The sequence below is a fragment of the Protopterus annectens genome, chromosome 4.part0, assembly GCF_019279795.1.
Source record: "Protopterus annectens isolate FY-2018-M chromosome 4.part0, PAN1.0, whole genome shotgun sequence".
NCBI classification, from domain to species: domain Eukaryota; kingdom Metazoa; phylum Chordata; order Ceratodontiformes; family Protopteridae; genus Protopterus; species Protopterus annectens.
In genome coordinates, this window is record NC_056733.1 from 1,665,769,199 (window position 1) to 1,665,788,926 (window position 19,728).

At 40.4% G+C, this 19,728-nt stretch overlaps 1 protein-coding gene across 4 annotated transcripts in view; it reads right to left on the bottom strand.

Moving 5' to 3' along the window:
* PCDH1 (protocadherin 1) overlaps nt 1-19,728 on the bottom strand; it is a 1,308,367-nt gene that overhangs the window by 1,272,027 nt on the left and 16,612 nt on the right. For 2 of the 4 annotated variants that reach the window (XM_044069420.1, XM_044069423.1), the window contains exon 1: nt 16,527-16,609. The exons of the other annotated variants lie outside the window; for them this stretch is intronic. In XM_044069420.1, the coding sequence (XP_043925355.1) occupies nt 16,527-16,561 (35 nt within the window). In that variant the 5' untranslated portion in view covers nt 16,562-16,609. Of the gene's footprint in view, nt 1-16,526; nt 16,610-19,728 lie in introns of those variants that run through there. 4 annotated transcript variants of the gene reach the window in all.

The following is a 19,728-nucleotide window of genomic DNA, read 5'->3' on the forward strand; positions in this document are numbered from 1 at the left end:
TTAGGGCCAATAGCCTAGTACCTACCTATGAACCTATCTAAAAGTACCTTTTGAGAAGTCAAGAAAAAGTACAGTTTTGTACCTACCATAAATGTAGATGTTCTAGTGTATACACTGCTGCAGTCATTACACTTGGGTTATCCTGCCATCAGGGGTTCCCCAGTCGTCCCGAGTTCCAAAGTCTTGGTCCGGCGTCGGTTGCTGTCACCTCCTCCCTGACATCAGTGCGACAGGGGTATATAAGATGCAGCCGACGCCATTTTCTTCAGTTTTTCTTGCCCCAGATGTCAGATGCCTCTAAATAGGTAGGCAATTTCAATTGCTAATAAAACATACATAAGAAAAGCAAAAAACAACTTACAGCTACCAGCAAATACTGCCCATAAGTAGTAAGGGTAGAAGACATAGGTACATACCAGCCAGTAAGAGGGGAAGGAGGGAGGGTAACCTGGACTGCAGCAGTGTATACACTTGAACATCTACATTTATGGTAGGTACAAAACTGTACTATGTTCATCATGTTACACTGCTGCAGTCATTACACTTGGGTAGAATCCCAAAGCTGACGTAGGGTGGCTGGTTCTACAAGGCATTAGGAGTGGCTATAAGGGCTTGCAGCACTGCAGTGGTGAAGCCAGCTCTGGATTTAGAGTATAGAGGCAGATGGTAATGCTTGGTGAAGGTATGTGCAGAACTCCAAGTTGCTGCTTCCAAAATATCCTTGGTAGGTACTCCCCTGAGGTAGGCAGTTGAAGTGGCCATTGCCCTGGTGGAGTGAGATCTAATGCTGCTAGGTACAGGTTTTCCATGGCATGTGTAGCAGAAACATATACAATGTCCTATCCATTTTGAAATAGTCTGTTTTGAAATGGCTTTTCCCTGTGCTCCTGCAGCATATGCTACCAATAATTGCTCAGATTTTCTGAAAGCTTTGGTTTTGTCCAAGTAGAAGCGTACCTGCCTGTGAATGTCCAAAGAGTGCAGTAGTCTCTCCCCTTTATTCTGTGGTTTAGGATAAAAAGTTGGCAGGTGAATACTTTGGTTTAGAGCCACACTGGATACCACCTTTGGCATACAAGTAAGGTTAGTTCTTAAAGACACCCTGTCCTGGTGGAAAATGGGGAAAGGTTCCACTGCCATTAGTGCCTGTAATTCTGAAACCCTTCATGCAGATGTTATTGCCAGGAGTAGAGCAGTATTCCAAGAGATATATTTTAATTCTGCTGTGTTGGCTGGCTCAAAAGGAGGTAAAGTCCCAAGTTGGAGTAGGTGCTCTATGGGGCTGTCTTATGTTTTTAGCCCCTCTGAGGTACTGGTTTAACAGAGGATTAGAGAAAATTGGTGGATCCATGTTGTAATGAGCAGAGATTGCAGAGGCGTGGATCTTGATGGACGAGAAGGAGAGGCCTTTGTCCAGCATCTCAGTTAAGTATTGCAGTATCTGAGGAATGTTTGGGACAAGAGGGTCAAGGCTGTGAGCTTGGTTCCAGGCACAGAATCTCTTCCATTTATCCGAATAGGCTTTCCAGGTACTAGGCCTTCTGGCCCCCAGAATGACATCCATAACAGCTTTGGAGGGAGCCATTGCTTGCTTGACTAAGGAATCTTCCATGCAGCTAGGTTTAAGGTCTTTAGCTGTCTGTGTAGTATTTGTTTGTTGTGCTGAGTCAGCAGATGTGGGATTGGAGGCAAAATCCAGGGTGGTTCTTGTGCTAAGCTCCTTAAGATTGGGTACCAGTGCTGGCATGGCCAGTCTGGTGCAATCAGGATCATCTTTGGCTCTTCCTACCTGGCTTTTAGGAGTACCTTTGGCAGGAGAGGTAGTGGTGGGAAAGCGTATACTTTTAGGTTCTCCGAGCTGAATGACAGGGCATCCACTTTCCATGCTTGTGGATGGTAACTCCTTGTGCAGAATTTTTGTAGCTGGCAGTTTATTGGGGATGCAAACAGCTCTATGTCCAGGCTCCACCATTTCTGTGTTATCCTTCTGAATATTTGTGGATTCAACTCCCATTCGTGGGGATCCATGATGTTTCTGCTTAAGTCGTTTGCCAGAGTGTTTTTCTCTCCTGGCAGGAATTGTGCTTGTAGATGAACTTGATAGTTTAGAGCTGTGTTCCACAAGGTCATGGCTTGTCTGCATAGGGGGTAGGAGTGAGTGCCCCCTTGCTTGTTTATGTACCACATAACTGTGGTGTTGTCTGTCTTTAGTAGTTGTCCTGGATGCAGCAGGTCCTTGAAAGCTATAAGGGCATTTTGTACAGCTAGCATCTTTTTTTGATTGATGTGAAGATGTCTTTGTTCTGCGGGCCACGTGCCCTGAATACATTTGCCTGCCATGTGTGCTCCCCAGGCATAATCCGATGCATCTGCTGTCAATGTTTGCCTGGCTGTAGGTTGTGTAAAAGGCTGTCCCTTATTGAGGTAACAAGCTTGAGCCCACCATTGAAACTCCTGTTGAAGGCAAGGGATTAGTGGTATAACTGTTTCCAAGCTTTGACAGTGTTGAGACCATACATTCTTTAGGTACCATTGTAGTTTCCTCACATGCAGTCTGGCATATGGAATTAGTAGTATGCAGGATGCCATGTAACCCAAGGCCTGCAGAATTTTTCTTGCAGGAAGTTGGGTCTTTGTTGCCATCAATTGAAAGTATTGAGTCAGCTGTCCTTGTTTGTCTGGCGTGAGATAAGCCATCTGGGCCGTTGTGTTCAAGCTGGCACCCAGGAATATAATCTCTTGTGAGGGCACTAGTTTTCATTTCTTTTCATTTACTGTATGCCCCAGGCAACTTTTTTTTACAAACGCCAGATGCTTTAGAAGGATGTCCTTGCTCTCCGTTTGAATCAGGCAGTCGTCCAGGTATGGATAAATCTGAATTCCTTTCTGTCTGCAAAATGCAATTACTGGTGCCAGGCACTTTGTGAAGACCCTGGGTGCAGTAGATAAGCCAAAGGGAAGTGCAGAGAATTGGTAGTGCATTGAAACAGCTATGAATCTGAGGTATCTTCTCTAGTTTTGTCTGATAGGGACATGCAGGTATCCCTCTGAGGTCCAAAGTCATGAGCCAAGATTTTTTGCCCAGCATGAGAAGAAACTGCTGTAGTGTCAACATTTTGGAACATCCAGGTAATTGTTTAAAGATGAAAGATCCAGAATGGGCCTCCAGGCTTTGTCCTTTCTGGGTACCAGAAAGAGTCTTGAGCAAAATCCTTGTCCTTGCTCTTGTGATGGTACCTTTTGAATAGCTCTCATATCCATGAGTGCTGTAATTTGTTTTTGATTTGGTGGCAGATTTGGCATTCCTTTTAACCTTGGCAGAATGTGAAAGTGGAACTTGTAACTTTGAAATACAATGTTGAGAACCCATTTGTCTTTGGTGATCATTTGCCAATTGTGGTAGAAGAGTGCCAGTTTTCCTCCCAAGGGGGCTGCCAAGGAGGATTTGTTTGGCAGCTGTAGTGGGAAGTCATTGGAGCTGTTTTTTATATGGTTGGGGCCTGTCTTCCCCTTCTTTCTGGCCTGATGCAACCCATTGTCGAGGCCACCTTGTGTTTGACCTCTACCTCTTGGACATCTTTATCTTCCCCTTTGAGGTTTGTCTGCAATTGGAAAGGACCAATTCTTAGTTGGCCAGTTTCTGCTAAATCTAGGAGGCTGAACCTGTAAGAAATCCTTCACCGTTTGCATAGATTTTGCCTTATCCTCCATTTTCTTTAATACCTCTTCTGCCTTAACTCCAAATAACACATCCTGCTGCAAAGGTGCATCCAGTAATTTTGCTTTAACATGATCTAGTAATGTATGTTCTTTTAACCAAGCATGTCTTCTAATGACAGAGCCTGTAACTGCAGTTCTGCAGGAGGCCTCTAGAGAATCAAAACCACATTGCAAAGTATGCTTCCCCACTTGTTCAACTGCATGCAATAAATCCTGCATTTCTTTAAAATTAGGAGGATCTGATTCTGGAAGCATTTTTTGTTTTAACTGAGACAGTAAAAATTGTTGATATTTTAGCATGTGAAACTGGCAATTTAAGGCTCTCATTGCTAAGTTGCAGACATATATACTTTCTTTCCCCATCTGTCTAATGCTCTGGAATCTCTGTCAGAGGGAACTGGATTCTTGGCTGATGAGGCCTTAACTCCTTTGGGTCCCTGAGAAATAGTTTCAGGGTCAGCTACAGTGCTTTTATACAGAAATTTATGCGAGTCAGGGACTCTGTAGTATCTGTCAGGTTTAACAGGGGCTGGAGGTAAGGAGTCAGGATTTAAGCTGGATTCATTATACACATCATCCACAATATCTAACACTGGCGGAATAGCAAGGGGTCTGTGTTGAGGTAATAAAAGGAAGTCTCTGAGCCTTTTCTTGGATTCTGAGTAATACTGGCCTTCCCAGTGAAAATGCTCCCTCATGGAATGCAGGGTTTCCCCAAAGGAGTAGTCCTCAGGCGGTGAAGCTGATGGAATTGATTCCTCAGCATTAGAATCCTCATAAGAGGGTAAAGAGTATCCTAGGTCTGAGGATGAATCAGAAGAGATGGACACCTGGTCGGATGAGTCATAGTCTGCATCCTGTCTAGGCCTTTTATCAGGAGGGGGATGGGACCCCCTGATCAGAGTGATTAGGTCTTCGGCCATTTTGAGCATTTGTTTCTTAGGCATGGAGGCCTGTCCTGGAGAATGCTGCATTTGTTTCTTTGATTTTAAAAGAGGCTTAGACTTAGTTGAGGTTTTAATGCTTAACTGAGTAGGTCTGAAGACACACTCTCTAGCTGTGGGTTGCTCAGCTACTCCGGATCCTGGAGTCTCGGTAGGCTGAAGAACTTGTGCATCTGAAGGCCCAGCCATCTCCACGTGGGAGTCAGAGGGGGCCTGTGGTTCTACAGAAGTGGTCGTCAGGGGCTGCGAAGGCACCTTGCTGAAAACCAGAGAACCGGCGACTGGCCTAGAAGAGGCTTCATCGTCAGTTTTGAGCCTCGGATGCCTATCCTTGTCTTTGCGCTTTTTGTGTATTCCAGTCGTCGGAATTTCCGACGGCATGGTATAATTGAATTTTCTACCAAAATAATGTCGGGCAAAGTCAAACTGACGTTTAATAGTGCGCTTGTTAAACCTAGCACAAAACCGACAACCAGTGACATCGTGGTCAGGGCCTAGGCATGGGATACAATAGGAATGGAAATCCTTATGAGGTATTTGCTTCCCACAAGAAATACAGTTATTAACTTTTACTGACATCGGTCTGAGGCAAGAAAAAAAAAGTTTCCCTAACAGGGTACTTAGCTTTGTAGAAGACTTTGGTTCTGGATTCGGAATGAAAATCTCAGGACACGGCCGACCGGCACTTGCAAACTGCTTTTGCTTCGGGCACCGCACGGCAAGAAAGACTGAAGAAAATGGCGTCGGCTGCATCTTACATACCCCTGTCGCACTGACGTCAGGGAGGAGGCGACAGCAACCGACACCGGACCAAGACTTTGGAACTCAGGCCAGCTGGGGAACTGCCTGATGGCAGGATAACCCAAGTGTAATGACTGCAGCAGTGTAACAAGATGAACATCTACCCTCACTGATAAAAGACATTCTAAAAGTAGGGATTTGGTGTCTTGTGCACACAGTAACCTAGCTTTTGACCAATATGTGGCTAAAATTGTTAGAAAATCATTCTGTGTCCCTCAGATTACAAGATCATGGTATCCAGGTACAGGGAATGCATAGTGCCACTATATTAAGCCATATCCAAACCCATAATTGAGTATGTCCCCTTCTGTGTGTTCCTGACCAGGTACATTCAGCAATTGGAACATCCACAGAGTTTCTTCACAGAAAGAATACAGGGAGTAAACACAATTTCCTGTGCAGATTGCCTCAAAGCCCTGTCTCCATACTGCTGAGAGGAGATTTACAAGACACTCTGATGGAACTTTTACACCACAACATTACCCGTAGCACCCATTTTTCTCATGTGATGCTTTCCTCATGTTCTTCCAAAGTAGGTCATCTGTTCTCTTACGCTGGGATAGGACAAGGCTGAATACCCCTAGGCTCTATCTTCTGTTCTCCCTGCCATTTGTTTTCATACAGACTTATTTCTGCCTTTGTTTGCTTACCCATAGGTTTCAGGTGATAGTACAGCACTTCACAGACTGTACAACGTCTTCCCCAGTCCGTCCAGCTTTTTTAATGCTTCAGCAGTGGTGGGGGGATTCAAACACCTTGTCCTCATCATGTGCAGCACGGATCAGCATTCTTTGGCAGGAGCTGAAGCCTTGGTCTGCATGCCTCCTAATCACAGATCTCACAGTTACCCCAAGGTGCTAGACCCACAGAATTACAGTTAAAGACTATTAGTCAGCTGGCTAAGCACTCTGACTGAAGTCCAGTAAAGTCTGACCTCTGGTCCACTTCAGATGCCAGTTTTCTATCTTGTACAATGACAGCAAATTGATAATTATGTGTGTCAAGGAGTTAGTGGCTGTGAAAGCCATAATGGCAGCCGTGGACTCGTCAAAGTGATTGAGAACTCAGCTCTCTTGGTCATTGTAGTACTGTGAGTAGGATTGGGACCAACTACTAACCCACCACAGGATTTCTGTAAAAGAATGTATGGGAATCCTGGACCCTGTAAAATCTATTAGGCTTTTTAGGGGTGAGGACATGGTTGATTGTCAAATTCTTCCCCCATAATCTTTGTTGAGTCAGCATCAGTCCCTAGGGATTCCTTTTTCTCTTAGGATCATCAAACTTCAGAGGGATGATGTGCAGCTGGCTGTAAGTTCTGCAATGGTTGAGAGAATTCTAAAATCATGGAGATCCCATTCCTTGGAAAAGCATAAGGGATACCCTAGACCACTGGACAAGAGTTCCAGACCTCTCAACCAGTGGCACATCCATCAACCACAACCGTGGGTTGACATAAATCCCTTTCAGAAGCAATAAAATGGACTTGTCAACAGACATCTATGAAGCTTCACATTAAAGCGTTCAGTTCAGCGGCACATGCACTGCACACTGGCAAGATCCTTCTGGAGACCGTCATACTTGAGGACTTGAGGTCATGAAAAACTAAAAAGTGTGTGGGCCAAGCAGTTATGATAGTGCCTCACCAGGAAGCACACCCCTGAGCAAAACAAGCCCCTAGCCAGCTTCTCAAGTGACTTCTCCATATACTTTTAGTGGGATGGATGTCAGGTACGGGATGAAATAGAAGATGCCACTGTAGTACACATAAAGGCCTCATTCCCCTTCTTATCCAAGGAGTTCTGGAGTGAGCTGTCCTATGCAAGACACACAACAGGTTCAATTTTCTCATGTGCACCTGCCTTCCCTCTTAGGGAGTGGACATACCCCTGACATATGAAGGACTAAATTTGACAGCTTAATATTTCTATAGTATTAAAAACATATATAAGGCAACAAGAACATTTTTCTCACTGGGACACTTATCTTCATTCAACTATGAAGCAGACAGGATGTCCTTGGAGGGCAGATGCTACACCAGCCACCCACATATGAGGCAAAAAAAGTCTTAATGGTAGAGGCAGAAGCTAGCTTTATACAGGGAATTTACCGACATTCATAAATGGGTCGACATCTGTCTGGGCAGAGAAGAATGCCATGTTCTGGAAGTCCGTCCAGTTTTCTGCAGCAAAAGTCCCAATACTTACTGCAACAGTACTGATCTATATGGAAGAACACTCCTCTTAGTGCAGTGTTGGACTACTGCTGCCACTAATAAATACAAAACTACAAAAATATGAAATAGGACAGCTCATACGTGCTGCAAAAACACAGAGCAAAAAATGAAATGAACAGCACTCCACCAAGCTGGATTTCATTGTGTTGTTTCGGACACAGACATTTGGGATTGCAATGCTTGATTTTCCATAGGACCATCTCCTTTTGCGGTGGGGAAGAGTAACAACTGTAGCTGGACTTTGGTCAGGCTAGCTGCAAGACTGTCTTAGGCTGGAGGGGTGGTGGTGGTGCAGAATGCCTTGCTACATACATTTCTGACCAAGAATTAAACTATATATTAGCATCTACACACAAACATTCGTAGTAATAACTTTCAGAGATTCACTGTCATGGGCATATCCCTGCACTCTTTGGATCAGCTGATCTGCGAGGGGGGACTGACCAGGATGTTTACCTAGAAGTGACCAGTGGCATACATTGTGCAAAAGGATGAGCAGAAGAGGAGCTAAAGGAAAACAAACTATATATGCATCTAGGAGCACGGTCTGGGACTTTGCAGTATTCATTGCGTCACTGCAGAAAGTAAATTAGTAAAAACAAGTTGCCAAAATAACACGCAAATGCACACACATGAATTGCACCAAACAAACAATGCTCTCATTTGGGTTTCAGTATTACAGCCTTACAAAGAAGGCTGCATCAGCATAAAAGAGGAGCCACAAACTGAAGGCACTAGTTCTTAACTCAATGTGTTCTACACAGCAAATAATCAGGAAAGGAATCCGCTGCTAAATTATAGCAAGTAGGGACTTCAGTGAATTTCTAGGGAAGGAGAAGCAGGTTTGCCATTTCTCCCATATTTAACTCCCAAGAAAAAAGGAATCATGCATTTTCACATTAATTTGCTGTACTTGTAAACTAGATACAATGTTACCTTTCATCTACCACTACAGGCTGGGAAAATGCAGCTTTGGATGGGAAAATGCAGCTTTTAATCATCTATGCGAGACAGAATTTACATTTTAAATCACTGACAAGATTCCTTGAAAATGTACAAGCGACAAAATGCCTGACAGGGATATGCGAGTGTTGGGGGTGGGCAGGCAAGGGCAAGTGGCCCACAGCTGGATGAAGGAAACGCAGTTTATGAGGAAATGGAGAGACAAACCAGCAGGGAAATCTCATGAATCATTAACACTAAGGGTTCATTATCAAGGGGAGATCTGAAAAGATCTGATTCAAGGAGGTCTCATTTTCCCCTGTCAAAATGGATGTCATTTCAGTAGGTGGTAAGGCCAGATGCAGCAGTGAAGCCAAAAATTGTAAGAATGCTAACTCAAGCAAGATTTTGATCACTTAAATTTTAGTAAGAGCCAGTGAAAATAAAGTAAAAAAATCCACTTTTTTGATACTGCAGTCAGCAATGGACTTAAACTCAACCATTAAATCAGGACAATAAACACCTCACTAGGATGCACACTCCTCAGCATTAAGGTAAAGACTTAAACTCAATTCATCCTGCCGGAAAAAAATGGACAATCAAACAGAACTGCAGGATTTCCAGTTGTACTGCAGAATTTCTCAGTCTGAGAATGAAGCAAAAACAAAAAAGCACACTTTCATTAACTCAGGGAGAAAAAAAAGACAATGCCAGTCCAAAAACATGTATGAAAAGGTTAGAGTGGATTACAAAGAGGGTCAACAACACAAAGGAAGGCAATCATAGTCCAAGAAGCAGAACAGTCACAACTAAACCAATGAGCCAAAGAATAAGGGAGGAGAAGGGGAAAACGCACACACTAAAATAATTTTAGGGCTGGTCAAGTCCTCAGATGTGCAGGTGTGTTTGCATTTTGTGTGTTTACATTAAATCTCCAAAAAGGTTAAATCAAGCTGCTCAAACAAAAGCTTAACCACCCTCTTACATGTCACTTCAAAGCTTAAGCTGGCCATCAGCCACTCCTGCCATTTGACAGTGTTAGTTCTCTGAAAAAAATACTTTCCTGATAAATTTATGCCTTCATTGTACGTCCATGTGTCCTGTCATGCTAAATGTGGAAACAGACATACATAGTGTTAACTTGTTTTGGCTCAGCTCAGATGAAGTGAACTGTTAAGTATATTCCTGCAGCTTTCTATTAGCCATACATGATCAATTAACGACTACTGCACAGTTCTACAGTGTTCACTCATAGCAGCCAAAAAGCAATTAATCTGCTAAGATTTTCTTCCTTCATGCACAAATGCTGTTAAGCAATGAGAAAGGTGAACATAAGAAATTAAAGTTCTAATTCCAGATTATAACAGCATCCATTACACTAACAGATTCAGAATGCAGCACAACACTGTAGAGAATGCATGACATGTCCAATGTAGTTTGGATCCCTTTAGTAAATTCCCACTTCTTATGCTAATCAGTGTAAACAAAAAATCCTTCATGAAACTTAACTGTTGAATTTGACTTTTTTCCAAAGTAACTTCCGCTTGCAGCAACAAATGCAGAAAATCAAATCAAATCACCTTTCATTTTACTCAGATAAAATTTTATTTCTCATGACTATATAGCAGGCCACACAAGAAACATTAGTGTGCGTTGGTTGTACACCAACAACATGTATGCCCACATAGCATGAATGGGGAGACAATCATTTGTCTGTAGTAAGGTGGTTCTTACGTTTCCCAGCATATCTGCTTTTACACAGGTTCAAATGAAAGGGTTTCCCACAGGTACGTACAAGAAGAAATATGTTCCTATTTAAGCCACAATATGGCACTAACTTCCACATAACCATGTGTATGTTTCCAAAAGCAGAATTAAGTAAGGAACATTAAAAATGCAAAGAAGCTGCACAGGTTTCCACTTATATTAACATTCCAAATCAAACACTCCAGCTCCATCTACTTGAAGCTATAATGCTTAGTTCCTTAATGCCCTGGTTCCCCTCTCCCAGATGGGACATATGAATCAGGAAAAACAATCATTTAAGTCCCCAGAATTATATACACTTTATCAACCATTTGCTCCAATTTCCTATAGACTTTCAACCAAATCAGCAACTTTCTGATGAAGTGTCAGTTTTCGTTTACATGATACCATGAATTTGGTTACAAGTGTTAAGAATCTTTACAACTACTTCAGAGTTATAGGCAATGGCAGGGGGTTTGCTTACCTGTCTAGATGGAGCGAGTCTTTAGAAAACATAGGCAATAACATGTGGAAATTATACGACTTACAAATGCCCAGACAAACAAGCCACTGCAGGTCATCACACAAGATTCTCAACAATTATACATATGCAGCTTGTATGTATTTTTAGTATTATATACAAGCAATCAGTGAGTTTTCTAATAGTAAAAAAGGACCATTAAGGTAAACGAGAATATTTCAGGTAAAAATCAATCTAAACAATTACATACGGAGGTCATAATACTTCACATCACTACTACATGCCAATGAATGGAGAGAAAAAAAATTGCATCACCTTCAAAAAAAAAAAAAATCCAATGCTATCTGTTCTTTACTGTGAAAAGGTACGTAATTATAGCAGGAAAGGAAATATTCCATAAATCAAGTCACTTTTTTAAAGCAGCTGCAATCCATTAAATACAGAAACCCATGTTCAGGTTAGGACTACAGGCTTCAACAATTATTTATCGATTCATTCCCTCATTCATTCAACAGTGTAAACAGGGGCCACCCACACTACAGTTCTGTACCCATGTCAGCAAATGCCGAGCACCTAATCTTGTTGCTTGTGGACAAACGGAATTCAATAAAATTTGTTCCAAGAAATATTCCATTACATTATCCCAGCCTATGTTCTCTAGTGACTATTTAGGTTTTCTTGCAATATAGTTTGCTTTGTTATGTAGTCAAAGACCAGTCACATAGTTTTGTAATCTACTATCATGTTCTAGTAAACATGACATATCTGTAGCACACATTAAAGGAAAAAATTCAGACCAACCGACCACCGGTATTACCCACCAACCACAGAGATTGACTAAGAGGAAAAAAGTATTGCACGCATGCCAGCACTTTTATGCAAGGTTGCTGAGAAAAATATTGTCTTGGACAGGCTATTGAGCATTCAGCAAAGCCAGACTGCACTGATGTTAATAGGAGCCTCTAACTCAGGGTTGCGTGTGTTGCCACAGTACCAACAACTACAGGTATCGGGCCATCACATGATAAACACCTGGGCATCAGGTCTGGTTAAATTCAGCTAACCAAAACCTTCAAAGACACCACACAATCCAACATTTTTCTTCTAAAATTATGGAAATCTCATAGTACAAGTCCCCACAATTGAAGTGCAGAATGCAGAAAGATGAAAAGCTTTGATACACAGACCATAAGCTCACCTAGATCAACAGCTCTTCCCCCTTTTTGATAATTTAAAACTGCACCTTACAGTGTGTTTTGTTACTTTCCAAACATAAGGAAATTGATGCTTAAGGTTGGAGTGGAATATTAACTCTTGGCTGTATAAAATTAATCAGCAGATTAAAAAGCCATACTAAACGCATGCAGCTGATTGCTAAGCCAGTAATGTAGAAGAAATGAAAGCCGATTCTGGCACACACAATGCTGCACAAACTAGAAGTCTTACAAACTGCCCATTTTTCAGAAAACAAGCACAAATAGCTTATGCTAGTGCTTTTTGCTAGGCCTACCCCTGACAGCTTATGTCATTCTGTACCCTCAACTGCTGCCATCTGACCTACAACTGAGTTTATCGTGTACAATATATTACTTGTTAACAAGTGAGCTAATGCAAGTACCCATTTACCATTATACTAGCACTTTTCTAAATTTGTTGTAAAACAACATGCAAACAAATGTGCTAAAAACACCCTGTTCTTCCTGCAAATGAACACCACATTCGTACAAAACACTCCACTCCAAAACTGTATGATATTATGGTGTAAATTAGGACTGCAAAAAAAAAAAAAAAAAAAAAAAAAAAAAAAACAGCAAACATAACACATCCATACTCTGGAAGGGAAAAGTGGAATCAACCTGCTAAAGCAATGTTTTGGCTGCAGAGTCACCAAGTGTTAAATGCAGGGAACGACCCCCTTGTTAGTAGTACAGTTATGATTTGATCACAGTAGGAACTTACTTTTCCTTCCATATTTGCCATAAGCCCCAAGTGTCTATACCCTACCCTAATTTTCTGAATGCAAGATTGGAGATTTCTTTCATTCTGTCCAACAATTCAGCTCCCCGAATGTACACAAGATTACCTGCAAGTACATCAATTCTGAAAGTGTACACAAACTCACTGCAGGTATCTGTCAGCAACCCCGTCCTCATGAATGTTTACCCACAGCAAGCCAGCCTCCAGTCACTGCCACCTGAAAAGGAACAGTGACCAGTCACGTCTAAGTCTGTCTGACAAAGTGTAATGGGGGCAGCAATTTTCTATCACTAGTCCTTACTTGGCTATCATGCTTGGGTGGGTTTTAGCCAGTGGCAGTTTTATAGTTAATAGCCTCATCTGCTTACAGTACCAATTGATCTTCAGCAGGTAAGGCAACTAAACTGACCCAGTAAAATGTCTCATCAGCAAACATCTCATATTTATATAGGAATCCAAACTCTAAAGTCCAGAAAGAGGATGCTACACCACTGGCAGAACAACTGAACTCTGTGAAAGGTGAGCATGCTTTCCAAATATAAACAAAAATGGATACAACTTACAGTTGTACCTATACAAAGAATACTTCAATATTGTTTTTCTGTACCTTTTCCAGTTTAAATGAAAACTATTTTCTGCAAGCTTGGAAATATTTTTTATAGTTTTATTTTATTTGTCTTTAATGACTACTAAAGTTGTACCTATACAAAGAATACTTCAATATTGTTTTTCTGTACCTTTTCCAGTTTAAATGAAAACTATTTTCTGCAAGCTTGGAAATATTTTTTATAGTTTTATTTTATTTGTCTTTAAATGACTACTAAAGTTCAACTGAGTAAAGATTCTTCTCAGCAGGTGTTCAGCCAGGAGAGAAGAGCTCCACACTGCATTCATTTACACATGCAACTACGAAAAAAATGACAAAATATACTGTGCAATATCGTGGTATATACAATTTAACATGCGCAGATGAGGCGTACACATTTTACCCAGTTATTTACTTGGGACCTGTAAACAATACAAAGTGCAAGGATTTTAGGAGACATGTTTGACTTGGCTGCCAAAGGAAGGGCATTGGTAATATGTTGGTACTAGAGCAGGGCTGTTTTATTCAGGTAAACTGGATTAGCCAGGTTAACAAAATGTTACTTATGTTAACAAAATGTTATTTATGTATAAAAAGCCAGACATGCAGAGCAGCTGTGAGAATGGATGGCAGTAAACACAAAAAATCAAATGCCAAGGAATCTAGCATTCTGGATGTATTTGCCTTGCCCCTGACGTACATTTTCTTTGACAATGCTACAATTGGAAACCTAGCTACTCAAGAGTCCTAAGATACATTTTCCAGACTGCCAACAAGATGTACAGTGGTATCCTTTTACGTACTTAAACTTACTCAGTGGCATAATACACTCAGTTCTAATTGAAGGTGCCTTATAGAGCACTGCTTAGACAAGAATATTTCCTATCAACATATGTTGTACTGTAATAATGTTCTGATGTGTAGATTCCCCAAGGAGGGCTAACCAAAGCAAAATAAGCACAATATCATCCTGTCACACACTACAGCATTGTGAATGTGAAGGGTCTGTGTCGGCCATCTTTTGGTATCAAACAGTGCTCATTTTTCCTCAGTTACCTTTGCCTTGATACTACTCTAATACCAATCTATGTCTGTCTAGCAGATAATACAATGGCACACTGCGTTTTACTGTGCTTTCTTTAATCGTTCATACTGGTTTGCTAAAGAACAGATGTCTGTAACTGGACATCAGCATGCAATTGATACATGGATAAGCAAATGTCTCAGGTCATAAAAGCAGGGGTAAATGCAGTATATCAACAGAAGTACATACAACATAATCTGTGCACACTGCCTAGTTACTATGTATAATGGGCTTATTCATTCACAATTTAGTCTCAATGTGTTGATTGTTTTCTACATTAAATATCTAATTTTGCTTCATATTCATTCCCTGTCATGGTCTTTCCGTGATGGTACACTAAAAGCCACATTAAAGATGCTTCAAATTGTCCCTACAACCACATGTACCCCTTCCTAAACTTAGTTTGGCTACTATCTCCAAACAATAGTCTCAAACAACAGAGCAATTAATACAACAGACCACTTGATCTGCAAGAACATGGACAACCGAAATCAGAAGTGATTTCTCTCATAAGGTGTAGTAATCAAGCCTCATATAAAGTACTGTTACTGCACAACTACAAAAAAAACATTACCTGTAGAGTAGTAAAGGCTGATGATTTGTTCATTTAGTCTAATGGGTAAAGGCATCCAAAGCCATTTCAAACCAAGCAGATTTAGTAAACCACCACATTGCTATTTTGTTTACATACCAGCAATCACCTGTTTAATCAAGCTGCCATTGTTGTGATTATCCTCTGTGTTATGGGTGCCCAAATACTTCGGTTTTAAATGTAAACTACAACATATGCCTCACAACTAGATGAATCGGCTTCATCAGCCCCATCAACACAAACTGCTGTCATTTAGTGTAATCATTAATCAGCTTGGGATGGTTTTCTTCTGTTACAACGGGTACGTGGTAATGACAGCTATACAGCATTTCATCTGAAGCTGTCACAAAATGAGAGGAAACAGTCACAAAATCATATTAAATACAATGAAGTAAGCGAATGGCTTTAAATACTACTCTGTGGTTTCTGCAGATGTTCAGCAGAAGTGTATTTTATTACTACTTAAAATGACAACATTTTATATATGTAGACAACAGCAACGTTTACTACCATGACACAAAGTGCCCTTCTGAAGCACTTAAGACAGCACTTTTGCAAGGGCAACAGCTATAGGTCAGTTTGAGGTCACTGTACCTTTTCTATAGGCATCATTACAGGTTAACAAAGTAACATGCCATTAACTAGTCTGCCAATTTCTATTAATGACACACGGGAAGAAAATACTCTTCAATGGCACACTACATGAAAAGCTAGCTCACAGATAGCCATAAGGTCAATGCCCGTCTGCATGATGCCAAAGAATGAAGTAAGCAGCTTGTTACCAACTAACTCAAAGGTCAGACTATTGTGATTAGTTAGTTAATTTGATACAGATGGCATAAAGTCCACTGCAAGGACTGAATGTTCACAGATGACATGGAATGGGGGACTTCAGATGTCACCATAACTCTCAACTGTCCCTGATTTTCAGGGACGTCCCTGATTTTGACTCAAATTTTAGCTCTGTCCCTCTTAATCCCTCCTAAAACTAGTGACTTTTGGAGGAAAAGTGGTGAATTACACTTAATGAATAATGACAATAATTAAGAGTTATAGACTTTTACTTAAGAAAAAGTGTATTACTTCATATGCTCTGATTCTGTATTGCTGTTAGGCCAAATCTTACATGCTGTGTGTTACGTGCTTCAGTATCACCACACAGAAAAATCAGGTGGTGGGACACAACCAGTGACACAAAGATCCTTCCTCTACTCAAAAAGTACAGGTCAACCAACTAAATGCAGTCTGGGTTCCTGATAATGAGGGGTGACTACAGTATGAAGATTACTTTTTTTGTGTATACCAAGGTCATTTAGTCTAAATAAACATTATACTTAAAAGGCATTTTGAAATTACAAGTAGAGCACTACTCTCCTATAAGGTGCATGGGTAAATAAGATACAGTTAAGGCACATACCTCTCGGTATACACAGCTTCAGCTCCTTCCTTCATTAAAGGCGTGGTTCTACCAGTAGTAGTCACCAGTATGCCAAAATGGACACTGCCATATGCCTAAACAAACAAGTAGAATATGCCTAAACAAACAAGTAGAACAAGATTCATCAACAACATGGAAAAATGTGAGACTGTACTATCAATGTTGTAAATATTTTGGGTGCACAGAGAGAAAGATTATCCTTTCCACAATTCTTTTAGTTTGCTTATTACTACAATAAAAACTATATTATAGCAAGCAAAAGTTGCCATGCACCATGCTACCAAACCTGTTTCATAAACAGTTCATGGCAGAATACAGCGATAACATTATATGGATCTAAAAATCTGAGTAAAATCCAGACTTGTAATGGAGTATGGGCCATGATTCACTTGGTTTCTAGTTACTTTTTATGGGAGGGATACAGAGAAACAGCAGACCTCCTCATGACATAATCAGTTCAGCCTAGCCTACATCTAAACTGCAGTAGTGTTTAAAGTTTTGATCATTTTGCATTTTTTTTTATCTCATTCTTCTCACCACACCCATTGTGGAGGTCAAAGGTGCACCAGCAGAAACTAGTTAAATAAGGAAGCAGACATCTTATAACAGGTGAAGCTTTTAAGCAAAAATGCATTCCAAGTAAGCATGCTCGCCTTGAAGAAATGGTGGAACACAAGGGAAAGCTATGAAAACCGATCACTTGTACATGATGACATAACACACTAGTACTACCCCAACTCATTCTGCTAGGGTAATGTTGGAGTTGAGTGAACTACTAGAAGCATCAAACTAGCTGTATGCTGGAAAGAAATACAACTAAACAAGGCCACAGGCACTCGTGTGTGCCACAAACTCACAATAACTAGTGAATGAACAAAATGAACAGCAACTTGCTTAATTCTGCTGATTTTGGAAAATATGAACTTTTGACTCAGGCCAGGTAAGGAATACCAGCACAACTGAATAGTAAAAATTAAAACTTTCATATGTCACAAAGACAAAGAAGAAGAAAAAACATATCTGTTCCACAAATAGCTGATTTTATCCAATTATACCAGCGGTTTCCATTAAAAAAATAGTAGCTACACATATAAAATAGTTAAAGTAGTAGTATTTTTTTATTTATTCTTTATGGATTGGGATAGTCTCATTAAACTACTAGATATTTTTCAGAGGAGATGCGAGGTGGTATTTATACTACTAGGGAAAATTTTGCCAGGGCATCAAGGCACTTCACCTACTCTTTTCCATACTGCTGTGGGATCTTTACATCTGCCTGAACTACCAACTCAAGCAGATGGGACCTCGATTTAATGTCTCATCTGAAGGCCAAGGAACTAGGAGTGCAGTATTACCCTTATACTACACAGCAGCAATCCATCTACCCAGGGTGGGAAAAGAACCCGCAGCCTCCTGTACCAAAGGCAAGTGTACTACCCACTGCACCAGACAATTTTCAAAAGAATCAGACTGTCTTCATTAAGCAACAAAATATGTCATCTATTGGGTATGCAAGCACTGTGAGTTTTTAAGAATACTACTATCCCACCATTTATTTCCCCTTCAAACAATACATATGTGTTTCCTTATATGCTCTTGGCTATGTCTGTAGTGGCAGTAGCATCACGACCTTTCTTGTGCCCCCCACATTTACATGTTCTAATAGTTTCCACATCCAGCTCCACACATAGCTCTGATTTTATCCATTTAAAGCAATTCTCAAAATAAGAAGGTCACAGACAGAAATTCAGGATTTGTTGTCCTGAATTTCTGGCTGTGACCTTCTTATTTTGAGAATCATACTGAGAGTGACTTCCTGCAAAATAAACAACAGGAAGGGAAAAGTTTGCAGCTATATCTGAGATCATATGCCGACAATGAGAAGGAAAAAAAGAGAGACAAGACATGATTGTGTACAGGACTACCTTAATGTTAACACCTTAATACTTGACCAAATCATGAGACAACACATACCCTTCAGAGCAATTGGCCACAGTTCTGCTTCAAAAAGGGTAAAGTGGGAGGTTATTTATTACAAAACAGGTTACTACCATCTAAGTAGCACCTTACAAAAAAATCTCAGAATTTGTCTGCTTACAAGCAGATTACTTCATCCAGAAATTGATATTTCACACATGCTTTCAATATTAGATTCATTTATTTTGATAGATATTATGCTAATTAGTGATCACAAGGAGCCACAAACCAAGACAATCAAATCCCCCTTACTTCTTCACTAAGAAGACTAAACTATTTTCAAAGGAAATTCAATCTGTTGGAAGATAGGTAGCAAAATGTAACTAATAACATTGCATGTGCAAAGTAAACAGCTTTATGCTGCCTTCATTTTTTTAAGTTAAGCCCGAAAAGTGGTGGGGGGGGGGGCTAAAAACAAGACAAGCCCTTTCCTGATTTGGATACACTGTATAACTGGCGCTACTAACCATGAAAATGGGCAGTCACTGCCCAAATTCCAGTAGTATTTTATGATGACAGCAATGTACTACCATCTAAATCAAAAGCTACAAATGGCATAGCTTGGTCAGCTGTGGATGTTTGTTCTGCAGCTGGTGTATGGGTAGAAAAGAACTGCTTTTAAAAGATAAACCAATGGAGGCCATGTGGCAGTACACAGATAATACAAAAAAGTCCCTTCAGTTCCAATCTCATTCTGTACTTTCCATTTACAGCCTTCTTATCCTGCTGGGAACATTGTTCTTTGTGATAAAAGAAATGCACTTGCTAACTTTTAAAGGAAAGCAATTCAATAAAACCCTTCCCCCAGAAATGCGGGCAACAAATCAATCACCCAAATCAATATAGGGGATGATTCTAGAATTTCTCTGAACAATGATAGATAATAAAATTTCACAGAAACAATGTACTCAGGACTAAAAAATAGAATATAATGTTACTGTTATGAAAGATAACAGTAATCACATAATGTAGGACAAAGTTGCATGACACATTCTTGGATCACAGAACAAATTGCACACAAAACAATGAGATACACCTTTTGTTTAAGCTTTTGGAGTTTCTTACTACACTTGATATTGCTAGTACAAAGGTTGACAGCATAATAATATTCTTCCACTAATACTGCAAATAATCACACATTGCCCATCTAAACTGTGAAAAAATTTGAGATTTTTTCCATGCGTTCAAGACTCAAACTTCAGGA